The following is a 21,548-nucleotide window of genomic DNA, read 5'->3' on the forward strand; positions in this document are numbered from 1 at the left end:
ATTATGGGGTATATTGTAAATAGAAGCTAAAGTATAGAAAAATCCAGAGAGCTAAACCAAGAACCAATTTGCTAATCAGGTTTAGAAAAGGTCTCAGGTAAAAGTAAAACTTGCACGATTCTATCATAAGTGGCAGGCTTGCTGTGTTGTGTTCTGCCTATCAGTGTGAAAATAAAAGCACTCCTGGTGTCACATTGTTCTATTTCCTGGCTAGTATGTATACTTTTATGTTTGTTGATAATCCTGAAGCATATTTAGATAATCATAAGGTTATAAAGCATGACTGCTGCAGGAGATAACTCTGGATGATTGTTAATCACTTTAGATGTATCAGAACTTACAATTAGGTTACAGTAAAATTTCTGAGGTCTGCAAAATTTTAAATAAGCCACACTATTTTTGTGTTTTGTGATGGATGCTTGAATTTTTAGAAGTAAAAAGTGTAAGGTAAAACTTTGTGTATACTTTGGCCGTGTGAACCTGCGTACTTCGTATCTGATGTCTCTCGATGCATTAACCAGTAATTATCTTGGATTGTGTGTAAAATATACCCACTTACTTTTTTTCTTTTGGCTTTGTGGTGAAAAGCCAAATAAAAATATACTTTCTTATAAAGTAGATATCTTATAATTTATATGATAATTAATGTTGAAATAATAAATGTGGATATTTTGTTTTAAATAGGATTTAAATAGTCGGGCACAAGGTGAAGTTACAATCAGAGAAGCTTTACGTGAACTTGATCTTTGGGGAGTTGGAGCAGTATTTACATTGATTGATTATGAAGACAGCCAAAGTCGAACTATCAAGCTGATTAAAGACTGGAAAGATATTGTAAATCAAGTTGGAGATAATAGATGCCTTCTTCAATCCTTAAAGGATTCTCCTTATTATAAAGGATTTGAAGACAAAGTGTCAATTTGGGAAAGAAAACTTGCAGAGTTAGATGAGTACCTACAGAATTTAAACCACATTCAGAGAAAGTGGGTCTATTTGGAACCCATTTTTGGCCGTGGAGCATTGCCAAAAGAACAGACACGCTTTAACAGAGTTGATGAAGATTTTAGGTCAGGAGAACTATATAAGACATATACACTTATGGCAATTTTTTGTTTATGTTGTGAGATGTCTAATACAAGTTGATTATTTTTAATTATTTATTTTTAGTATCGTCTGTGTCTTCAACTTCTTTCTCTACTGGATCCTTCTGAGAAGCTATTTTCTCTCATTCAGCCATTTACTTCCTGAACCATTTTGGTCTCGTTTCTGTCTTCACCTATACCTATCGTATAATAGTAATAATTATATTACTAATATATCCCTAATGTTTCCTAAGGTTACCAGTTACTTTTCTGGTGTAAATTCATTGGGCATTTTTCATTCCTCATTTTACTTTATCTATGACTAGTATTTAAGAGTTGAACATTTCTTCTTTCTTGGAAAGTCTCTTCCCTTGGTTTCTTTGCTGCTGTCCTCTTCTGGTTTTCTGTCCTTAGCCCTCTCTAAACATTTATATGTAGACATTCTGCAGGTTTCAGCCTTGGGTTCTTTTCCAGCTCTCTTTTTAGGTGATCTTAACCACTCTCAGCATCAATTTTCTTCTATTTGCTGAGGTTTCTTCAACTTTTATATGGAGCCCATATTTCTCATCTGAGCTCAAAATGTACTAAATATCCTCAACATGTCAAAACTAAATTCATGAGTTTACCCTCAATTCCCTTCCCACAAATATTTTCTCTTTCTCGTTTCTTTCTCAATAAATGGTACCACCTAATTGCTCAAAGTAGAAACATACTGGATATCTTTGACATCTCCCTCCACTTGCAAATGCATTAAATTATCAAATTGTGTTGATTCTAACCTACTTTAATCTATTTTAATATATCCTTTATACCTCTATTTCTTTGATTTTATTCTAAAGTACTTTTGTCATCACTCACTTGGACTTGTGCCTAATCTTTTGACTTATTCTTGTCTTCTCCAATAAGTTTTTCACACAACAACTAGAGTAATACTTAAAAGTTAAGTTTTCTCACTTCTTGCCTTTATTTTTTTAAGTAAAATTTTAAAATGGTTTCCTGTTCTCTAAGGATAAAGCATGATCTGCTCCTTATCCATTTCTCTATCTTTTCTTGTGTTGTTCTCCTTTTTTGCTGTAGTGACTACAGCCTTTAATTTCTCAAACATACCAAGCTCTTTTCCAGGATCTTTCCCGGAAACTATTTCCCTCCTACTCACTGGTTTTTTTTTCTTTTTATTCATCATTTAGATCACAGCTTAAATTACTTCCTCAAAGAAGTCATAGGTTAGGGGTTGCCTTATTAACCACTTTGACAATACTTTGTACTTTTCCTTCTTAGCATTTATCATAATTTTATTTAAATATTTTGAGAAGTTATTTAATATCTTTCTCTGTCACCAGATCATTATCTTTCTGAAGTAGGGCTTAATATTTGTTTATCTAATGAATGAAATAAGAGACTTTGCAGTATGGGAGGTTAAAAATGGTAATGAGAAATTACTAATTTTTAGGATTATTTATTGGAAGCCTAGTGATATATTGTTGTTATAATAGTGTTACCTCTAGTTTGTTTTAAGCAAGTGAGAAAATAAATGTCTCAGTATCTCTCAGCCAAAACTGTTAAAATAAATGTGAAAATAACTTTTTTTTCTTCTGTAGATCAATAATGACCGACATCAAGAAAGACAATAGAGTCACAAGGTTAACTACGCATGCAGGAATCAGAAATTCTCTACTAACAATACTTGATCAGCTTCACAGATGTCAGAAATCATTAAATGAATTTTTAGAGGCATGTTTTTTAAAAAAATCTTTATGTAATAAATTATACAATACTTTAATATCTTAATTATTTGAAAAGAGAAGTCTATTCTTTCTGTTTTAATTTTTGTTAGGAAAAACGCTCAGCATTCCCAAGATTTTATTTTATTGGTGATGATGACTTATTAGAAATACTGGGCCAGTCTACTAACCCATCAGTGATTCAGTCGCACCTTAAGAAGTTGTTTGCTGGTAAGATTCAACATTTATTCAACAGATATTTGTTGAGTTTCAACTAACTGCCAGGCATAATGTTAGGCTCTTAAGTAGACTATTGAATGTAATACAAGTCGTACACTCAAAGAACTTATAGTTTAGTAGGGGACACAAGCTAGTAAGTTGACAAATATAATATATGACAATTCCTGTGGTTGACATAACTATGTGTGTTATAGCTCTATCTATGAAAGCATTTAGCTCAGTTTTGGGGCATCATAAAACGGTGATGTTTAAAGTGAGATCTGATGAATTTATAAATCTTAGCTTGAAGAAAGATGGAAGGCAGAGGGAATAGGCTCTGCAGAGGCCTGGAGGTGAAGGAGAAGATACCCTTTCATTTTTTGAGTTTAAGGTCTTCTAAAAGATGTCCAAGTGGAGCTACTCAATAGACAATTATTGTCAGTAGAGAGACCTAGGATGGAGATGTCAAACTGAAAGTCATCTGTATATAGGTAATAATTAAGCTGTGGGAATAGGTGAGATTACCTGGCGAAAAGTGTAGACTAATAGTGCCAATGCTTTGGTGTTGTTGAGTCACTTTATTTGGGTAATTGCATATGGAATTGGTTCGCTACAAAAATAATGACTGTTATTTTCTGACAATATTTCATTTGTTGGAAAACAGCTATGTTTTTCAAATTAACTTTAAAAGGTAAAAAATTTTCATCATCTTCACTTTTAATCAGGGATTAGCAAACTACAGGCCTACAGGCGAAATCTGGCTCACTGCCTGTTTTTTAAAAATAAAATTTTACTGGAACAGAGCCATGGCCATTATTAGCAATAGCTGCTTTTGTGCTACTGGCACAGAGTTGAGCAGTTGACACAGACATGGTATGGCCTGTGAAAACCTAAAATATTTACTCTCTAGTGCTTTATAGAAGCATTTACTAACCATTGTATATCTGAAGCTGTAAGGTACTTATAAGCATCTGTAACTGTGATTTGGGCTGTGGGAGGTAGTGGAAAGAGCTGTTGAAATCAGAAGGTTTATATTCAAGCTCTCCCTCTACTATTTATTAGTCAGTTATTAATTTACATCTCTGAAATTTAGTTTCCTTCTTTAAATTGGAAATAATAACTTACTGGGTTTTTCTGAAGATCAAAATTAGATAATGTGTTTAAGGTTTTTTTGTATACTATAGGGAATATGCATATATTCCCTATAGTATACATTATTATAGAATAGGATTCCCTTGGAGGAAGGGAGGTCCTATTTGCCCTCGTCCTTTCCTCTTGTCTTTTTTGTCTCATATCATTATAAGTGGGATCATCAGTATGTATGCTTATGTACTCATTTGTGTCGGGCTTCTTTTGCTCATCATAATGTTTTCAAGATAGCCATAAATATATTTTATTCCTTTTTATTCCTGGGTAGTATTCCGTTGTTTGACTGTATCACCGTTTATCCATTCATCCGTTGATGGGCATTTGGGTTGTTTACAGTTTTTGGTTATGAAAAGCTATTCTATTATGTTATATAATGGAATTAATATAATTCTATTATATTATAACATATATTGTGGGATATGTGTTATACATTATGTGGTAACCATTTGGCATGTCTAATAATTATGTCTTTAATCCTTTCTATTTAAATTCTTGCTTTTATATTATAGGCATTAACAGTGTGTGCTTTGATGAGGAATCGAAACATATAACTGCAATGAAATCTTTAGAGGGAGAAGTTGTACCTTTTAAAAATAAAGTTTTTCTATCAGACAATGTAGAGGTAAGTAATTCTTCTTCAAGTATGAAAATAAAAAGAATTAGCTATATGAACTTTGTTTCAAAAATAATTTAGTAAATTTGTAAGGTAAAGGTGGCTAATTTAAGCCTTTCAGGAAACTCATATCTTAAAAGATGATTTGTTAGGTTCAGAATGATTTGATATTAAGGAGAATATGGATTTTTAGTCTTTGGAAGGCAGCATGTAATTATGAAAAGAGCCTTTGCTTTGGAGTCAAAAAGACTTGGATATTTATTTTAGCTCCACAACTTATTAACTATGTGACTTAGAATCTCAATTTTCTTGTCTGTAAAATAGGAATCTTACTATCTGTTGCAAAGACTTTCTATTGAAAATTAAATGAGATAACTGGCTTTAAGTATACTATGTAGTGTTTGGAACATAAGTACTCCTAAGTCTTAGTTCTTTTTTCTCTTTAAAACATGAGCTGTGTAAGATGACTTAGGTGAACAAGTAAGCTTGAAACTAGGGCATTCATGGAACAACAATTGATTAGTTGGTTCTGCAGGACTGGAAGTAAACTATCAAAGGCCTATTATAGGTATACAACAAAAACTAAAAAGCAATAGGGTGCATCACATTGAATTGTAATTTTCAAGTTCCAAAATTATCTTCCAACTAGAAGGGGCCATGCCTTATCATGCATGTATCTATAGTTTAGCTAAATGTCTATTTCTGGTTAGACCTCAACATTTTATTGGATATCGAGTACATAAATCAGGAGATTGAAAGCATAGAAGCTTTGTTAAGTAGCTCCTATGTTTGGTGAAGAGTTTTGTTGTTTTGTTGTTGTTGTTTTCCTTTCTTGTAGTTTTGTTGGGACAAGATAAAGAGAGAGAGGAAGAGATTAAGTTTTAGCAGCTGGGCTTGAACAGTTTTGCCAGCAAGGGAAAACTGGAACTCTGGAAGCTCTTGTGATGATTCGCAGAGTAGATGTGCCTTGCACTCTTTAGCTTCAGGGCTTTTGAGCTGGGCAAGGATTCATGCTATTTTTAATACTGGAAAGTGTGTTAAAAAAAAAAAGCTAGAACTTAGAGTAAAGTAAGTAATGATGAAAACCTAGTTAAAGTTATGGTTTTTGCCCTTATATTTTATTGCAGATGATACAGTCTTTTAAAATTAAGTAGTGCTTCATAAATACTCATTACTATTTTTATCAGTTGTCATTATTATTTTAACTTTAGTTAATGTTCATTGTTTTATCTCTAATCAAGGGAGTGAAAAAATGTGTTGTTTTGACCTTGAAACAAAGTTTTGTTTGAAGAGGCAGCTTAACTCCCCAAATAATATAGTTCACCCTAATGAAGCAATCCTTTCCTATGATTGCAACTTTCTGAATATGAGATCACTGGGCTTGCATCACTAAGCCAGGGGACTTAGCTAGTCACTTTGACTCTGATTTATTAACCCAACTATCTAATTTGATTTGTCATAATGATGAAATGAATGGATTTTTTAAAAAATGTTCATATTGTATTAGTTTGTATAGATGAAGAGAGTGATAGCTAACCACAAATTTATGAGTTTTCACACTTACTATTATCCCAAAAGGTGAAAAAAATTGTTTCTTTCAAATTATTTATTAATAAAATAAATAGTTACATGCCATGTAACACATTTTGGGAGTGTGAGAGTCAGTAGGAAATTATAATTTGCCTTGCTGAAATAAAAGAATGGGATCTGTCAATAGAGTGTATATTTGTTTTATGATTCATATATATTATTTTCTGATTTTATTTTCAGACTTGGTTAAATGATTTAGCCTTGGAAATGAAGCAAACTTTGAAACAGTTGTTGACAGAATGTGTTACTGCTGGACGAAGTTCTCAAGGTGCAATTGACCCATCCTTGTTCCCTTCACAGGTAAGGGGGCTTGTGTGTGGAATATAGGTAGGCATGGTATCATGGAAAGATCCCTGACCTAGAGGTAAGAAGGTTCAGACAACTGGCATCTTTGTTCTCCTTTTATCTAACAGTTAACATTGACAAATTGCTTAACTTTTGAGTCTCAGTTCCTCAACTATAAAATGTAAGGGAAGAACTGCGTGATAGTGAAATTCTCTTCTAGCTCCATTAGTTTGTTATATTCCAGATGCTTCAAGCAGAGGGCATGCTGAGATCTAAGCAACCCACGCCAGTGGGGAATGGAATGGGGAGGGAAAATCACTCATGTAGTAGCTTCCTGGTTCTAGATGATTAGTCCATCATTGATAGAGAGGCACAGGATCCATAACGCTGTCCCCCATTCCTCCCATGGAATCATTTAAGAGGCTAGAGCTGGCAGGAGTTTAGCAGGGTGTTAGTGTAGGTCTGTAATATAGTCACAGCACTGAACTAGAACGTTGGCAAGGAAGCTGAGAGCTGAGTTGCGTGGTGGGTTATAGAGATTGCTGCAGTTCACTGTTCATAGGACCTCACCCCTGAGACACTGGATGATAGATTTGTATCTTACAAAACTTGTTGCAGCCTTATCAAAGTATAGCACTAGGACTTGTGTTAAATATCTGCCTCTTTGAGGGATGTTTATAGCTTGTCGAGACTAACACTACAGGTGTGAGACATCAGGACCTTAGTTCTTAGGGACTCTGAAAGGCAATCAATGAGACATTCTGTGATTTCTCATGGGAAAATCTACTCAACTGCTCAGAGTTCTTTGCTTTTCAGATCAAAACATTTAGTAGCTACTTGAAAAAAAAATTTATGTTGATTCTTTTAAAGCATGAGAAGTTAAATAGGAAGCTTGGAACATTTTAAATTCTGAGCCATTTTATCATTCACGTTATTTTCATCTTTTAGCATTTTGAGTCAAACTAAAATGTGTTTAAAAAACTTGTTAGGTTGTTAGAGAAAAATAAAAGTAATCATTAATGAATAATAACGCCATTGCAAAGTTAGAGTTCACCTACTTTATTACCTCTAGAAATGTTTCCTAGTACTCTGTCAACTTCCAGATAGGATTTAAATTGACTTAGAGTAAAAGACACAATATTAAACAATCTATAAAAGTAAGAAGTGCATAATAATTGGATTGGGGAAATGACAAATGTATCAGGAAATATACTAGGAGATACAGGCTAAAGAAAGTGGCTGGATTTGAACCTGAACCTTACCTTCTGGGTTCTTGAGCAGTCAAGTAAAAATGTGAATACTAAAAATGTAAATAGTTCATTATCTCTGTAAAAATGTGATCTACTAAAAACATAAATAGTTCATTATCTACCAAAACAAAGAATTCCAGTTTATTAGCAGTTCATGCCAAGAAAAAATTATCTCAAGAGCATTTACGTAAGGGTATTGAATGCTATAGCTGTTACATGAATGTCTGATACAGGTTATTATGCATTATTAATTCAGTTCTCTAAAGGCATTTTGTAAGGACCGGAAATAATGTAGAGAAATCACTTTCTGGTCTGGGAGGGAGGCAGCGTGGTAGAGTCGAAAGAATTTGGCAGACCTTGCTTCAAGTCCTGTCTTTGCAAGTTATACTCTGAGTGATTCTTTTTGACACCTAGTTAAGAGGGCGTAATAATACCTACATTTCCAACTCATTTTGAAGGTGTAATCATATGATGTTTGCAGAGCACCCTTAGTGACGATTACATTTTAGCTAATTAACAATGTTAGTGCCTGTCCAGATATCTTAATGGTAATGAGACTTGAGAATCAGCCAAGACAGTATCTCGACTATCATTTCTGTTAGCCTCTCAAAGAAACTATTTAGTAGACTTAAAAATTGAGATTATTGATGTACATTTATAATACAGAAATTCAGTAGTAGTACCTGAAAGGAAATCCATGTATATGAGTATTAGTTTGGAGCTGGCAAGTAAACATTTTCATATGAAAATTAAAGAGCAAAGTCTTTTCTCATAAAGCAGATTTGGATCTGCTAATTTCATCATATATGTGATTAAAGAGGACTTTGGGTTTTGTATTAACTATGGGAGATGAATTTTCCCTGGAACAAGTTACTAATTGGCTTTCTCTTCCATTAAAGCACCTTAATATGATGTTTATACAATGTTTAAGTTAGAGCAAGACAGCTCTTAGCCTGTTATGTTAAGTTATAAAATGTATGTGTAGATAATTAAATGTGTTAGTCTGATAGAGACATTTCATGATACTCATCTGAATGCTGAAAGGTATATATCAGAAAAAATCTATTCAATAGGAATTTGTCAGTGAGTTTAGTGTTTTTATATGATGATGGATCATGTCTTTAGATAAAGGAGGATACTGGTTTTCCTTGTTTGTTTAAGAACTGTATCAAACTATTTTAACGTAAGTATTCAAAGGCTGTGTTTAAATGGATAATTTACTTCATCAGTAGCCTTGCTATATTGGTACTGTGACAGAAAGCCTCAAGCATTGTTAACATTTCATGTTTTATATAACTATAAAGATATCTGTCTTGATCTATAGCTAGTTTCTGTTTGTAAGTATTAAATTGAACGCTTAAGACAGATCTTAAGATAAAATTGGAATTTTGAAATTGTAGACTTCATAGTATATTGAGAAATTATTTTGGAATGCTAGAAGATTACCCTTCTATTAAATAAAATGCATCATACTCTGATATCTTTGCATCCTACTGGTTGAAAAGAAGCCATTTATGAGGAGAGTCAAGGGAAGAAACTACAAAGGCCCTTCGGTTACAATAACCTCAGTGGGTTCTAAGAGCAGAAAATGGCCCTATAGAAGAATAGTAGGAGATGAGTTCTGAGAAGTGCGCTTGGACTGCATCACACGACGCTCTTTCTATGAATGTATTCCTCTATTTATATTTGAGGTGCCAGAAAGACATTGAAGTAGAGCGATCCAATATACAATTAGAAATTTGGGGAAAAAAAGGTGTCTCTCCTTAAATTTATAAAATATTTCTAAGTAAATTCACCCTTTAAAAATAATTATTCTCTTTATTCATTAGATATTGTGCTTGGCGGAGCAGATTAAATTCACTGAAGACATAGAAGATGCTATCAAAGATCATAGTCTTCATCAGATTGAAACACAACTGGTGAATAAGTTAGAGCACTATACTAACATTGACACAAGTTCTGAGGATCCAGGGAATATTGGTATGGAAAAATATTCCATTTTCTGCCTATTTTTGGGTTATTGGAACATTTTTTTGATATTCTATCTTAATTTATCCATTGTGTTTTTGGCTGTATATTTGTCTATCTATGTATCTATCAATCAATCATCTATGTATTTTGGAAGTTATGTTAAGAATTACAATATACATACTTTTATATTGTGCTTAGAATCAATAATTTCCTACTTTAAATGGAATGTAGAAACTACTTTAAATGGAATGTAGAAAGCTTACCACCATATAGGCTTTTTATCTTCCTATTTTTTATGTTGTAGTTGTCTTATATATTACATCTACATTCATTGAAAGCTCCATGAGGTTATGTTATAATTTTTGCCTTTAACCATCCATCATATTTTAAAGGACTCAGGAAAAAATAGTCTGTTATATTTACCTAGATGCTTACCATTTCTTGTCCTTCCTTCAAGTTTCCTTTTGGTATCATTTTCCTTCTGTTTGAAGAACTTCCTTTAGCGTTTTTTTTAGAGAAGATTTGCTGACTGAATTCTCATAGATTTTCTTCATTTGAGAATGTCTTTATTTCACCTTTATTGTCTTATGTGAATTGAGATTTTTTTGTTTTTTTGCATGTTAAGTGATTTTGGATTGTATCCTGGACATTTTGAATATTGCCTTATGAGAATCTGAGTCTTGTTTGAATCCTGTGGATAATGTTGATACTTTTCTGTTAGCAATTGCTCTTGTTGGGTTCAGGCGACAAGTTCCAGCCAGCCTCCTGTGGGTCTGTTCTGTTTTTAGTCTTGGCAATACTGTTCAGATCTATCCCACGTGTGTGCCACCTAGTGGTCAGTTCTCAGTCTCTGGTTTGACGTTTAGGTTGAGATTTCTTTCACAGTTTGGAGGTGAGCCCAGGAGTTCATAAACAAATTTATAGGGTCTCTTTTTTAATCTTCTCCCTCTCCATGATCTTCCCAGTATTTTGCAGTTCCCTTGGGCTCCTGTTTTGGTCCTCTTGCCAGAAATCTTGGGTGTCATGTACTTTACTCTCTCCTTCACACTTTCTGTGACTGCACCCATGTCTTGAGCCAATTGATGGGAGATTAGAGAGAGGAAAAGGGCAGTTGGGATTGTCTTGCTCTCTTGGGATCACAGCTCCTCTGATTTCAAAGGAAAGTTCCCTTCCCTTAGAGTTTTAAGTGTTTTTAGGTCTCAGCTGCCGGGGCTGTAGCTACCTGGAGACTCCTTTTCTGCTTCTCAAGCTTGAGCTAGAGGCCTTCTCTGGGAGCTCTCTCTGTCTACGCCAGTCTGGGTTTCTGGCTGCCTTGGGTTCAGGCTTAGGAATACCAGAGAGGAAAGAAAAAGAAAAAGGTAAATTAGCCACTGGTTTGGTGGCACTTCTAATTCTGATCTTATCCAAGTTACTCTACTTTTCAGAGTCATAAATAGCAGTTCGGTGCATGCTGTTCGTGTTTTATACTTGTGTTCAGAGGGAGAGACTGGTTGGACTGCACTAACTTCCTTGCCTAAGGAACCGGAACCCCTCTCCTGTTGAGTTTTGGTACCTTAGTTTTCACACGTGAAATTCTTATTTCTTACTAGAGAATTTGACATTTTTTTTGACTTGCGTGGTTTATGTTACTGTATCATTCAAATGCATCATGAAATTACCATTTAAATTCAGTAATAAATCACCTGTACCCATATAATCCTAAAGTACATAAGTCACAGGCTAACATTTTCTCCAATTATTTGTATTTGTGTACAGAATCTGGCATTCTGGAGCTTAAACTTAAAGCACTAATTCTTGATATTATTCATAATATTGATGTGGTGAAGCAGTTAAACCAAGTTCAAGTTCATACAACTGAAGACTGGGCTTGGAAAAAACAAGTTAGATTCTACATGAATAGTGATCACACATGTTATGTTCAAATGGTGGATTCTGAACTTCAGTATACTTATGAGTATCAGGTATGACTTGTGGCAGAAGTGTTTTATTTTTCCAGTTAGAAATTATTTACTTTAAAGGAAATTTTCTATTAGATGAAAGAATTATTTTTCTTTCAGTTGTAACTGGGAAGAATTTTTTTGTGTGTTACTGTCTTGTTTCTATTTCATCATAGTTAAAAAGATGTTACATTGGAAAAAATAAAAAATCATTCTATTTACAAAAAAGTTAAAGTAATCTCAGTGTTGTACTGAATTCTCTAAAGGTACCTTTTTATAGAGTAGCGTTTATACAGAATTTGAAATGTTTCTTTAATCCAAGGAGAATTGAATATAGACAACCTCAATGGAAGCAATTTGGTTTGTGCCTCCTTATGCAAGGCCAAAATTAGTGTAATGGTAAATATGCTAAAATTTGTTTACTAAATGTTTTCAGTTTGTAAGGTAAAAGAATTTTCAAACAAATAACCTAATTCATGTAATCTATTCTCAAAAAAAAAATCCAGCTGTATCCTCTCTGCCTTTTTCCATCATAATGAATCAATCATCAGAATATATTTGACAATTATGTTAATAAGCATATGTCAGGAGAGTTGCCAGCTGGGTCTTTCCAAAAGGAAATGTATTTTGAGACCCGAATCTGTCTATCTAAATTAAGGAAAAGGTCTATAAACTGCAGCCAGAATTGGAATCTCTTGTCCCTAAAATTTAGTAGAAATTTTGAGAATTATTTGATGTTAAAATTATTAATTTTATAATGAATTTTTCAAATTAATTATGCTTTGAGGTCTCAAATTGTTCTGATTTATGAAGATCATAAGATTCAGGGAAATAATTTACATGAATTTTAAAATACAAAATGGAATGATTATTGTATAACAGATTTTTGGATTTGTTTGCCCTAGAAGTACATCTTTGTGCCACTGTCAAGAAACTGAGAGAGTATTTGGAAAACCCAACAGTATATTAATTGAGGACAGAATAAAATACATGCTTGAGAAATAACTAAGTTTAATTCCAGTTTGTGCTTTAGAAAGTTTCTTTGACTAAAAAAATATTTTGGGTATTTTTCCAAGTTAAAAACTTTAACTTATTTTTTGCCTTTTTAGCTTTTTAACTAGAATCTCACCCCATATAAATATATGTAAATGTTGAATAGAAGGTGACTATTTGAACTTTGTACTTCCCTTGTGTAGGGTAATGCTCCCAAGCTGGTTTATACTCCATTGACGGACAAGTGCTACCTAACTCTCACTCAAGCCATGAAGATGGGGCTTGGAGGAAATCCTTATGGACCAGCTGGAACTGGAAAAACTGAATCAGTGAAGGCTTTAGGTGGACTTCTTGGAAGACAAGTTTTAGTTTTTAATTGTGATGAGGTAAAATAAATAATTATAAAACCATATAATAGTGTGTTTAGTTATATGTTTAGATTAGTTTTCATGTACTTATATATGAAACACTATTTTCAAATCACTCTACTTTTAAATCACTTGAAACAGAACTTGTTTTATTTGGAAAGTAAAATGTGTACTTTTCAGAACACTTTCACATGAATTATTTTGTTTATTCCTTGAAACCACCCTGGTTCTGAAAGAGGAGCTATTTAATCTTTACTTAAAAAAGAGAAAAAGAGGCAAAGATGAGTGAAATGATTTTCTTCTCAGGAAATGGCATAAAGTATTAAATTATTACTAAAGATTTTAGTGATTTTTTAATGAATATAATTTTTATTGTTATTTTTAAGGGCATCGATGTGAAGTCAATGGGACGAATATTTGTTGGTTTGGTGAAGTGTGGGGCCTGGGGTTGTTTTGATGAATTCAATAGACTGGAAGAATCTGTACTGTCAGCAGTTTCTATGCAAATCCAGACAATTCAAGATGCTTTGAAGAATCATAGAACAGTTTGTGAACTGCTTGGCAAGGAGGTATAGAATGTTGGGAATTTAAAGAATTAAAATATTTTATAAGACTTTGCGTTACTCATACTCATGCAAATTTTCTATCTTTATTTCTCCTGACACCCCTCTTTTTAATCTGTGACCAGTGTGTTAAGCCTTTTTACCTGTGAATTGTCTCTGAGATTTCTCACTCTTTTTTGGTCCCACTTCTATGATTCATCTTCAAACTTTCCATATTGAATAATTTAGTTATAATAATATTTGCTAGCATTTATTGAGCACTTACTCTGTGCTGGCACTGTGTGTATTGCTTTAATGTATTTTCTCATTTAATGCTCTCCATAATACTTGAGGAAAGTACTGTTATATTTTTTCTACTTTATGGATGGGGAAACCAGGGCTTGATAAGTTGAGAGTAAGTAGTGGAGCTGTGAATGGAACACCGGTCTGTCTAATTCTGAAGCTCATGTTTTTAATCACTATTCTATATGAATCTTAAAACAATAAGCACTTAGCTGTTCTTCTGTTCCTTACTCCTCCACATAGGTGATAAATATGTGTCATTAGAACATAAACTTATTTGTATAGAAAATGTAACTTTATATGTAATGTATAATGCTGAGCACACTGAGAGTTAAAAGAACTGTGAAATTAATCCTCTTATCCATAATAACTTTTTCACAATACAAGTTTTTCAGGGTAGACCAAGAAAAGTAAGACCAGTTCTAAATCGTTAACATGTTATTTACATTATGCTTAAACTCTTCACGAAGAAAAACTAAGTTTTTACCTCTCTGCCATCAAAATTTATTTCCTTTCATATTCATTTTTTTTTTCTTTCCTCCTTTTACAAAGCAGGAGCTGTCCGTTCTCCCAGCCAATTCTAATCTTTCTACCTATGCTTAGGAATCTGCTTCCCAGGGACTTCTCTTAGTTATCCCCTCTGCCATAGTTTCAGCCTTTCTCCTCTACCCATTGCTTGTTGGCTTTTAAACATAATCACATCTTTCCCTTCTTAGTAATATATAATATTGTATTGTATATAATAATATTAGAATATTTAATATAATTAAACGTAAGCAAACCTTCCCTTAATTCATCTTTCCTTCCAAGCAGCTCTCTTTCTCTTTTTTTCTTCATAGCTAGGTTTTTCTACTGTAGGTGTTTCTACTTCCTAATTGCCCGTTCATTGTTTACACATTCTAATTTAGCTTCTATTTTCAGTGTTTTGTTGAAAATGCTCCTGCTAGGTACTCTTATGATATTCTCCTCTTCCCTGTCATAGCATTTATCACATTATGATTGCTTCTCTGTAATATTCAATATGCTACATTTAAGCTCCAGAAGGCTATAAACTATTACTGACTTTAGTTGAGAGTTGTGTTGTCTCTGTGTTCTTAGCAAAGTGCCTAATACAAGGAAAGCTTTTAGTAAATGTGTTGAATGAATGGACAGACCTTCGAACTAGTACCATCTCTTAAATTTTCAGCCTCAAAAATCTGATTACAAAGAACCTCTGTAAAGTAGTGTAGTTGGTAAAGAATTTATTATATGTTGAGTAAGGAGTTGTTTAGCACAGTAGCAGTTACATTTTGTTAAGGTGTAAGATTTTGTGTAGAAATATGTCACAATAAATTTCTATTGGCACTATATTTTATAGTTTCAAATATTTGATACCTATATTTTAAATTAATATTTCAGGTAGAAATAAATTCTAATTCTGGAATTTTTATCACTATGAATCCTGCTGGAAAAGGTTATGGAGGAAGACAAAAACTGCCTGATAATCTTAAACAGCTTTTCAGGCCAGTAGCCATGTCTCGTCCAGACAATGAGCTTATTGCAGAAGTTATTCTCTATTCAGAAGGCTTTAAAGATGCTAAAGTATTGGGAACAAAGTTGGTAGCTATCTTCAATTTATCTAGGTGAGTTTTTTTTTTAAAATAGTTTTATATTTTGTGGTTCCAATGATTGATTATGGTTATTAGTGACCATTTTTCACATTTGTTCAATTTACCTTTTCAATGATTTTCATATTGGTGATTGTATTGTACTTAAGGTGTTGATAGGAAAGATTTTAATTTGAAAAATAAAAACATTTGGCTAAAAATTACTTGGTTTTTTAAAATACTATTAACTTGGTCTCACTTTTTGATGCAAAATATTTTTATTGTAGTGTTCCAGCTGAATGACACTTATCAAACTAATTTACCAGTTGACCACTCAAAACCTACTGTTTTTTGGAGGAAATCTTTTACAGTTTTTCTTTATCTTGTTTCTAGTAATAGAGATTGACTTTTAGCTTTGGGAAACCCAGAATTCTAGTCCATATCACTTAAGAGATAGTGAGAACTAAAGTGTCAGAGATTGAGAGCAAGATGGATTGTTTAACAACTTTAGGAATAAAGGTAACAGGTAATTGTCATTTGTTGTCGTCATTAAGATAATTAGCCAGTTCATGAAAGGTTTATCCTGATCTTTGAGAACCATCCATCTTCAGCATTTTACTTGAGTGATCGTTGTGTGATTGGTTCCTTTATGTACATTAGTGGAGCGCATTTCTGTGTGTAAATAGTTATATTCTGCTTTTCTTTGGATATTATGATAAAAAGAATTTCTTATAGCTATTTGAGGCTTTTTGATTTCCATGTCTTTACTTAAGGGAACTTTTGACACCTCAGCAGCATTATGATTGGGGTTTGAGAGCTTTGAAGACAGTTCTGAGAGGAAGTGGAAATCTTCTTAGACATCTGAAGAAATCTGGCATTAAACAGAAAGGTATGATTCATTATTCCAAATATAATCTTATTTTTTTAAATGTTTTAATGTAGAATAGTTTTAGATGTACAGAAAAGTTATAAATATAGTATAGAGGGTTTCTTAATACACTGCTTCCAGTTTCTCCTATTGTTAATATCTTACATGAATATGGTACATTTATCACAACTAATGAACCAATATCGATACATTATTTTTTAACTAAAGTCCATACTTCATTCAGATTTTCCCTAGTTTTTACCTAATGTCCTATCATAACTTTTAAATGTGCATTAAATATTAGATAGTTGTGATATTTGGAGGAATGGTCTAATCCACTTCTTCTCAATCTTTAATGTGCATTAGAATCACATAGAGGCTTGTTAAAACACAGATTGTTGCACTCCACCTCCAAAATTCCTGATTTAGTAGGTCTGGAGTAGAGCCTGAGAATTTGTCTAGTCTTCAAACAAGAACAGGGACCTTAGAAATATGTGAGGATTTTCTCTTTCAAAGAGATAGTATATCAAATAAGATTACTCTTTAAAAAAAAAATCTTAATATTACCAAAAATACTTTTTAACTTTAGAATAACTTTAGATTTACAGTAAAGTTATAAAGATAGCATTCCCATTGTTTCTTCTTTTATTTGCCAAAACTAAGAAACTGAAGCTGGTATATTACTGTTAGCTTCAGACTTCATTTGGATTTCAAATATTTTATCATTAATGTCCTCTTTCTGTTCCATGGTTGAGTCTAGGGTGCCACATTGCATTTAGTTGTCCTATCTCCTTAGTCTTCTCTGCTTTATGACGGTTCTCAGTCTTTGTTTTCATGACCCTGACAGTGTTCAAGTGTACTAGTCAAATATGTAGACTCTTCCTCAATCTGGGTTTTTTCTGATGTTTTCTTATGATTAGATTGAGTTATGAGTATTTGAAAAGAAAATCACAGAGGTGGAGTGCCCTTCTCATCACATCATGTCGATGGGTACATGATAACTGCATGACATCACTGGTGATGTTCCCTTTCATCTCTTATCTTAGTGTTTGTCAGTTTTCTCCACTGTAAAGTTATTATGTTCCCCTTTCCTTACTCTATCCTTTGAAGGCTGGTTACTAAATCTAGCTCACTTTCAAAGTGGGGAGGCAAGGATTAATCTCTGCATCTTAGAGGGGAGGGTATCTGCATATCAGTACAGACTCATGTATATTTTATTATACTTTATCACCTTTTTTCCCCACTTACATAAAATAAATGATTTTCCTCACCCATGGATGTGTGCCTTTATAACATGCTGACTATTGAGCCTGTTCTGGTTGCTATTAAAAACTAAGTTAAGGGGCTGCCCTGGTGGTGTAGTGATTAAGTTCGCTTGTTCTGCTTTGGTGGCCTGGGATTTGCTGGTTTGGATCCCGGGTGCAAACTTAGCACCGTTCATCAAGCCATGCTGTGGCAGGTGTCCCACATATAAAATAGAGGAATGTGGGCATGGATGTTAGCTCAGGGCCAGTCTTCGTCAGCAAAAAGAGACGGATTGGTGGCAGATGTTAGCTCAGGGCTAATCTTCCTCCAAAAAAAAAACCTAAGTTAAAACACTATGAAAAAAAGCCAGCATAGAAGAAAGAACTACATGAAATTACCTATTTGGACTTTAAATGACCAAAATATTCATCTTAAAAAAGGAAGCTACTTCAGCTCTATTATTAGGTTGGCATATACCAGGGCAGATATAGTTTTTTGGTGAAATACTTTAATTACTATTTTCCAATTGTATATCTCTGGTAACTTTTAAGAAATATTTAAACCATACCTGTGGTAAATAAGGGTGGCTTATTTATGAGTTCAGTGCATGATATAAACTGTAGTGCAACCAAGCCTCTTTATATGTACCTAAAATGGAAATATTAGACAATTATAGAGAAATACCAGACTAAAAATAGTTTTTTGCCTGTATGTGTATATATTATTAATCAGCACTTAATATCCTTGAAAAAATAAGAATCTGGCAATGATATTAGCATTTACATTTGGTTTAAGAATGGATTTATGAACCAGTTTTGAACAAGGCTGATCAAAGATTGTTGCTCAATTTGTTAGTTTTTAGTCTTAGGACATAAAATCTCTGGGAGGCAATATTGGTATATTTGGACAGATACATGAATTTAGAATTAGTTGCTCTGGGCTGTACTACTTACTGCTCTGCTCTCTCAGATAAGTCATTTAAACATTAGAGAGTTAATGTTCTCATATGTAAAATTAGAATAATAATAGTAATACTTCCTTCCTTATTTTATGCAGTTGTTATAAGCATCTCATCAAAATGGTAAAGTACTATGCAAATATAGGTGATAATGATTTTTATTATTAATTAAAGTCTGGGTACCCTGGATTCAGATTCTGTAGAAAACAGTCTGTAACTCTACTTAGCAATACTTATTTTTCAGCAAAGGTAGTAAGGTAAGCTTACCAATTCGCATGATAGCATATGTCTTTAAATGTTACTAAATTCTAGTGCATCATTTAATTACTAATAATGCATATCACGCCACTTAAAAACTGTTTTCATAGTCATTAAATTCATATCTAATAATTTTAAAATGAAACTTTTTCTCTAGTTAATGAAAGTCATATTGTGGTACAAGCATTGAGGCTAAATACAATGTCAAAGTTTACATTTGCTGACTGCACTCGGTTTGATGCGCTGATTAAAGATGTGTTTCCTGGAATTGACTTTAAAGAAGTAGAATATGGTGAACTGAGTGCTGCGTTAAAGCAAGTCTTTGAGGAGGCCAATTATGAAATCATACCCAATCAGGTAACTATGAAGACTATTTCATAATATATTGATCCTTTCTCCTAGTTAATTCCTTATTAACTGTCTTTATCCTTCAACCTATCTTTCGTCTGTCAATTTAAATCTCATTTGCTCAGGAAAGCCTTCCCTGATCTTCAAGTCCAAATTTAGGTCCCTTTTTTATGTGCTTTCATTACTCTTTTTCTATAAACTTGTTTAATGTTTAATTGTATATTTGAGTAATATTGATTCTCCCACCCCAGACAGTAGTCCCCATGAAAGGCAGGATGTGTGTCTATTTTTGCTCACCATTTTATTCCTAGTGTCTGCTATAGAGTCTGGCATGTAATAGAGCCATCATATATATTTTTGATAATTCATTATATATGATTTAGTTTCACTTTGACAATTTCTTAGAAGAATTTTTTTTAAGCGGTTTTTTAATGTAGCAAAAATACATGTTCAAAATGAACACTTTTCCCTCAGGTTTTTTGGGAGAGATGCCGGATATAAATGAATGAATAAACAAGTGAATAAAATAATGAATATAATATATTTGAATGAATGAGTGAAGAAAATAACATATTGTATTGTCAGATAGCTTGGAAAGCATACTTGTTTCTTTTAAAGAAATATTAGATTTAAAGATCACATTGTAAATGTGTTCAGATTTATTTAAGTATTCTTTTATTCAAGGCTTTATCTTCCACTGAAGAAATCAAGGGCTGAATTTGTATGTTTGGAATAGAGCAACTGTTATAGAATGAGAGCAGAACTGTGTATGATTGTACATTATACATCATATATGAACATATCTCTTTTTTTACTAGATCAAGAAGGCTTTAGAATTGTATGAACAATTATGCCAGAGGATGGGAGTTGTTATTGTTGGTCCAAGTGGTGCTGGAAAATCAACTCTTTGGAGAATGTTAAGGGCAGCACTTTGTAAAATTGGCAAAGTGGTAAAACAATATACCATGAATCCCAAAGCTATGCCTAGACATCAATTATTAGGCCATATTGACATGGATACAAGGGAATGGTCTGATGGTGTTTTGACAAATAGTGCTCGCCAAGTAGTTCGAGAACCTCAAGGTTGGTGTCTGTTGTGTGATTCATTGTTTTACTTTATAGTTTTTAGAAGATGATAGAACTGGTCTATAATGCTATCCTTATCAAGTCTAATATATGTCCATAAACTGCCTTATAATAATGTACGCTGATAGTTTACTTTGGAGGGACCCAAGACATGCTATCATTTTGACCTATACTCTATAGCATCTTTTATTATAATAGAAACTCAGGGTAATCTGGATGAATTGTAATTCACAACTAGATTAATTTACTGGATAAATATAAAATCTTTGATTTTGAATCAATATCATAATGCCTTATAGATATGCAAGATGACAAATTTTTATTTGGGATTAAAATTGGTGTGTGTGTGAACACTGTTAACTTAGTTTGAATATAGAGTTTTGAATAATTTTGAAAATTTAAGTTGTAAGACAGTAGTATATTTCTTGGTCTAAATTTTTTCGCTTGGTGTTTAAGACAATTTTGGTCAGAATCTGAGAAGACTCCCTACTTTTTGTTAGGTCATAATTTAGTTAATAGTTTTTTTTTTTTTTTCAGTGAGTGGAAGCTATAGAACTCTAAGACACTGGAAGAGATTTTCAATGTAGTTTCTTCATTTTGAATGTAGTCAGTGCTAGCATGCTAGGTAAAAACCAGATGTTACCTGTACTTGTTTCTCATAGTTTTGTTGGTGATATTTTCCTCTTTGAATTGTTTAAAAGGTCCAAGTACAAGTTGAAATGACTCTCATTTTATGAAGGATAGATAAAAACGTTTGTCTCTGGAAAGACTTGTGTACACAACTTGTTCACTGCTTCTCCCCGTTGAGGGCATATTTTTATATATCAAAGAAATTGGACAGTGGTGAATTTTTATTTCTCATTTAGGGCACTAAAAAGTAGGTTTCCTATATTTTCTAAAAGAGATATTACATACAAGCATTCATATATTCTTATGACATGGTAGAAGATAAAAGGCTGAAGAATATCTCACAAGGTTATGGGAATAGACATACCTAAGTCTTGCATACTATGTTTTCTTTTAGTGAGATTCCAGTTCTGTATGATCATTGATAAATAGAGCATTATCACATGGTATATAACTGAGTCTTTGGCCAGCTGAGCCAGGATTGCCCATGGGTTCTCCAGCACGTTTGTAGGACAGATTCACTTGAAAAATTTCAACATCTTGTTCAAC

The 21,548-nt window shown here is 33.1% G+C and overlaps 1 protein-coding gene across 5 annotated transcripts in view; it reads left to right on the forward strand.

Moving 5' to 3' along the window:
- The window catches only part of DYNC2H1 (dynein cytoplasmic 2 heavy chain 1), a 292,362-nt gene that overhangs the window by 38,712 nt on the left and 232,102 nt on the right, over nt 1-21,548 (forward strand). For all 5 annotated transcript variants that reach the window (XR_011440431.1, XM_023644714.2, XM_023644715.2 and 2 more), the window contains exons 26-38: nt 685-1,067; nt 2,681-2,813; nt 2,917-3,034; nt 4,681-4,793; nt 6,555-6,674; nt 9,739-9,889; nt 11,636-11,841; nt 13,014-13,196; nt 13,565-13,747; nt 15,422-15,645; nt 16,383-16,498; nt 19,096-19,295; nt 20,105-20,369. Coding sequence is in view for 4 of the 5 variants with exons in the window: in XM_023644714.2 (XP_023500482.2) it covers nt 685-1,067; nt 2,681-2,813; nt 2,917-3,034; nt 4,681-4,793; nt 6,555-6,674; nt 9,739-9,889; nt 11,636-11,841; nt 13,014-13,196; nt 13,565-13,747; nt 15,422-15,645; nt 16,383-16,498; nt 19,096-19,295; nt 20,105-20,369 (2,395 nt within the window). In the remaining variant the exon portion in view is untranslated. The remainder of the gene's footprint in view (nt 1-684; nt 1,068-2,680; nt 2,814-2,916; nt 3,035-4,680; nt 4,794-6,554; nt 6,675-9,738; nt 9,890-11,635; nt 11,842-13,013; nt 13,197-13,564; nt 13,748-15,421; nt 15,646-16,382; nt 16,499-19,095; nt 19,296-20,104; nt 20,370-21,548) is intronic.

Source organism: Equus caballus, chromosome 7 (genome assembly GCF_041296265.1).
Source record: "Equus caballus isolate H_3958 breed thoroughbred chromosome 7, TB-T2T, whole genome shotgun sequence".
Taxonomy (NCBI): Eukaryota; Metazoa; Chordata; class Mammalia; order Perissodactyla; family Equidae; genus Equus; species Equus caballus.